Below are 3,474 nucleotides of genomic sequence, written 5' to 3'. Positions count from 1 at the left end.
CTATTATTAAATATGTAAATATATAAGAGTCGTACTTAATATAAAATGTATATGTGCAAATATCAAGGATAAAATCGTATATTATTTCTTTACAAGAGTATAACAATGAAGTATTGTTTGCCTCAACATGAGAATATTTTTTTAAGCTTTCCTCTCGATTAATGTTTATATAAATGCTCATAAGATTAACAATCTATTTTTAAGCAACATGAGATTGTAATTATTTATATTGAATTAAGAAAATTAACATTGCGAATTAAAGTTACTTCTTTCTTATATTAACATTCTTCTTCTCTGATAAATCACTTTAAAACTAGACACTTACCAAAGCAGATGCTATCTTAACGATTTTCAAATTATCATATTCTTTATTATGGTATATTTACGGGACATTCTATCTCTTCTTAAAAGGTTAAATAAAAGTCTTGTGTGAAAAAAAACATGCCACAATTATTTATAGATGAAAAATTCTCGAAAACAAATTTAATTATAATGTGTAAAAATTTATATATAATTGTTTATATTTCATGATCGAGTGCAAAAAATAATTGATCAAAGATCTGTACTTATTTATTGTAATTTTGCAATGTAAAAAGATTGGATTGTTAATAAGAGATGAGAAGAAATTTTAACCCGAATATATATGTATATACATACATATCTTTCAGGATAATCAGCAAAGTAGTGACTTTATTGAAATGTATTGCTCGGACAGGATTTGTGATAGTAAACAATGTCTATTGCATACCTACGTACGTAGTATGGATGATGCTATTATTTCCTGTGAAAGTATATCAACCACAAGTGTATTGGCGAATCGAAGGCCTATTTTTCCACTGGTTGTTGGCAATGGTGTCGATGTGGTCATGGTCTGCAGGTTACGACGGTAAGTACAGACAACATGAGCGCAAATTAAAGAGGAATCAGTGCTAAAGATCTATTGATATTTCTAAATATTTCTCTCGTTCGACAGTAATAGAGCAAGGGGATGACATCCAAAAGATTGTGAATGAAAGGACATTAGTTATAGCGAATCATCAGAGCACTGGCGATGTTCCTATATTAATGACAACATTTAACGCCAAACCGAATGTTCTACCCAATTTAATGTGGATAATGGATAGGGTGTTCAAATTTACTAACTTCGGCATAGTCTCTATATTGCATCAAGATTTTTTCATCGTATCGGTAAGTAAAAGGGTAACACACACGTGTGTACTTGAAATGTATAAGTCTGTGAGATTCAGACAGATTGTATGTATGTTGAACAACTGCAGGGCCGTAAACGAAGAGAGGAGAGTTTAAAACAGTTAGAAAGACATCTCAAAGAGTCTTACATACCACGGGAGAGGAAGTGGATGGTGCTTTTCCCAGAAGGGGGTTTCCTGTGCAAGAGGCGGGAGACCTCGCAAAAGTACGCTAAGAAGAACAACTTGCCTATTCTTGAGAATGTTACTCTGCCGAGAGTGGGGGCTATGCAGACGATATTCGAGACACTCGGACCAGCACGGAGTAAAAATACAGAAGATCAACAGTTAAACAGTCGACCAAGTACAATCTTTATCTCATGAAAGACATATTATCGTATTAATTTGATTGAATCTGTCGACATACTTGTGATATGTAAACCTTTGTACTCGCTACAAAAACAATCGTCGTTCGCATACGTAATAAAATTTATTATATGTTATTTTCCATAGGTATGACGGTAGCTAAACCAGAAATTAGTTGGGTTCTTGATATAACAATAGCGTATCCTCAAGGTAAGCCGATCGACTTGCCTACGATCATAACTGGCTCAAGACCGCCGTGCGAGACAGTGTTGTTCTATCGACTTTTCCCTAGTTCAGCGGTAAGTTTTTAAACATAAAATCGATCGTTTTGCCACGAATCAGCGCTTGAACAATGTTCATTGCAACGTGATGTAATATTGTTACAGGTTCCGCGTGAGCCGGAACTGTTATCTAAATGGTTGTACGACAGATGGGTGGAGAAAGAAGCGCTTTTGGAACATTTTTATAAATACGGAACGTTCCTCGGCACGAACGAGTCGAGGCGGGAGGGTTGCAAAATACATCAGGATCCGTTAAGATTCCTAGTCCTTCATGTATTCTTCATAATGTCTAGTTATATACACTATAGCATGTTTAGGTACGTGCTATCATGCTTTTGGTAAGATAATATTTTATACGTCACGTTAAGACGCACGACGCAGTCCAGTCTAAAGAAGGAAATCACAGAGAGTAGCGAAGTAAGATATCCCTGCCTTAAACAATTTCGATGTCGAGAAGAGTAATTCCAACGAATGTGCGAATTATCAAACCGACAGATCTAGTTGAAAAATCAATCGCGACACTTCTTTTTAACGAAAAACACACAGTTCACACACACACACACACACACACACACACACATCCAACAAACAAACGGCATTTACCGTGAGACCTGTTACGTGAATTTAAAAATATTAAGTTAGTGTACCTTGTATCTCGTTTCAAAACATAAATAAATTTTATATTTAGCACGAGAAAGGAAACACACTCGAAATGTCGTCGAACACAAATGAAATGTACTTGAAAAATTCGTGTCTGTACGATGTTTCTGCGACTACACGGTTTCAAAAGTGATTTTTTATCGTTATGTCATCCACTTACACACGTTTACTGTATGTCATTCATTTCCTCTATGTAAATTAATAGATTGCATAACGAAAACACTTTTACAAATCAACAATATTTGTATATTCTTTCGACGGTGATGGAATATTTTTAAAATGGAATATCGACGAGTGTACGACAACGTCGACTTGTGGATTCATTTCTTTTTCGTTACTTTAAATATCGGTGGATTAAGGTGTATTTATTTAGAAATTATTGGTGGTAACACTGAGAAGACACGTTAGAACGCATTGGCGAGAGACGAGATTCTGATCTCTCTCAAATATAATCCTTTTTTTTTTCTTTTTTTTCTTGGAGACGGCATAACGTTTTTTGCTACTAATTCTTGCGAACGCGTGAATATAACTAGGCTAGATTACTCAACTCTAAATCCAAGCGATTTAAACGGCTGTTAGTTCGCACGATCGTATTGTATACGTTGCATAATAAATATTATACGATTTTGTAGATAGCCGAGTTTTAGATGTGACAATTCGATTAATTTCTATTATCCTCACATATACGGATGTACGGGTGGATGTGTTCGCGCGCACTTATTCGCACTCATTCTCAAGTCTCTCTCGAAGCCTGAAGCCACGAAGCATTATGTAAAAATATTTACATAATATCTCGCGTCACGCGCGCGCGTGTTTTTATAATGTCGAGCTCGTTATACGAGGATGACAACACACATTCTATATGTGAGATGAAATTACCGAGGAGGAATTTTCTGCTGCTGCTGCTGATGATGATGAGACAGCGGAGATGCGGCAAAAGACGAATCTTTCAAAGAAATATATATATATATATATATATA

At 35.3% G+C, this 3,474-nt stretch overlaps 1 protein-coding gene across 2 annotated transcripts in view; it reads left to right on the top strand.

Annotated features, from left to right (window-relative positions):
- LOC106744736 (acyl-CoA:lysophosphatidylglycerol acyltransferase 1-like) overlaps positions 1-3,129 on the top strand; it is a 4,895-nt gene extending 1,766 nt beyond the window's left edge. Inside the window, exons 2-6 of one of the 2 annotated variants that reach the window (XM_014619746.1) lie at positions 716-886; positions 974-1,188; positions 1,278-1,551; positions 1,701-1,852; positions 1,940-3,129. In XM_014619746.1, the coding sequence (XP_014475232.1) occupies positions 766-886; positions 974-1,188; positions 1,278-1,551; positions 1,701-1,852; positions 1,940-2,176 (999 nt within the window). In that variant the 5' untranslated portion in view covers positions 716-765 and the 3' untranslated portion in view covers positions 2,177-3,129. Of the gene's footprint in view, positions 1-668; positions 887-973; positions 1,189-1,277; positions 1,552-1,700; positions 1,853-1,939 lie in introns of both variants that reach the window. The other variant, XM_014619745.1, reaches the window with a different exon arrangement.
- Positions 3,130-3,474: the final 345 nt, after the last annotated feature.

The sequence above is a fragment of the Dinoponera quadriceps genome, unplaced genomic scaffold (assembly GCF_001313825.1).
Source record: "Dinoponera quadriceps isolate SergipeBrazil2010 unplaced genomic scaffold, ASM131382v1 scaffold1519, whole genome shotgun sequence".
NCBI classification, from domain to species: Eukaryota; Metazoa; Arthropoda; class Insecta; order Hymenoptera; family Formicidae; genus Dinoponera; species Dinoponera quadriceps.
This window is presented reverse-complemented; position numbering and strand designations above follow the sequence as displayed.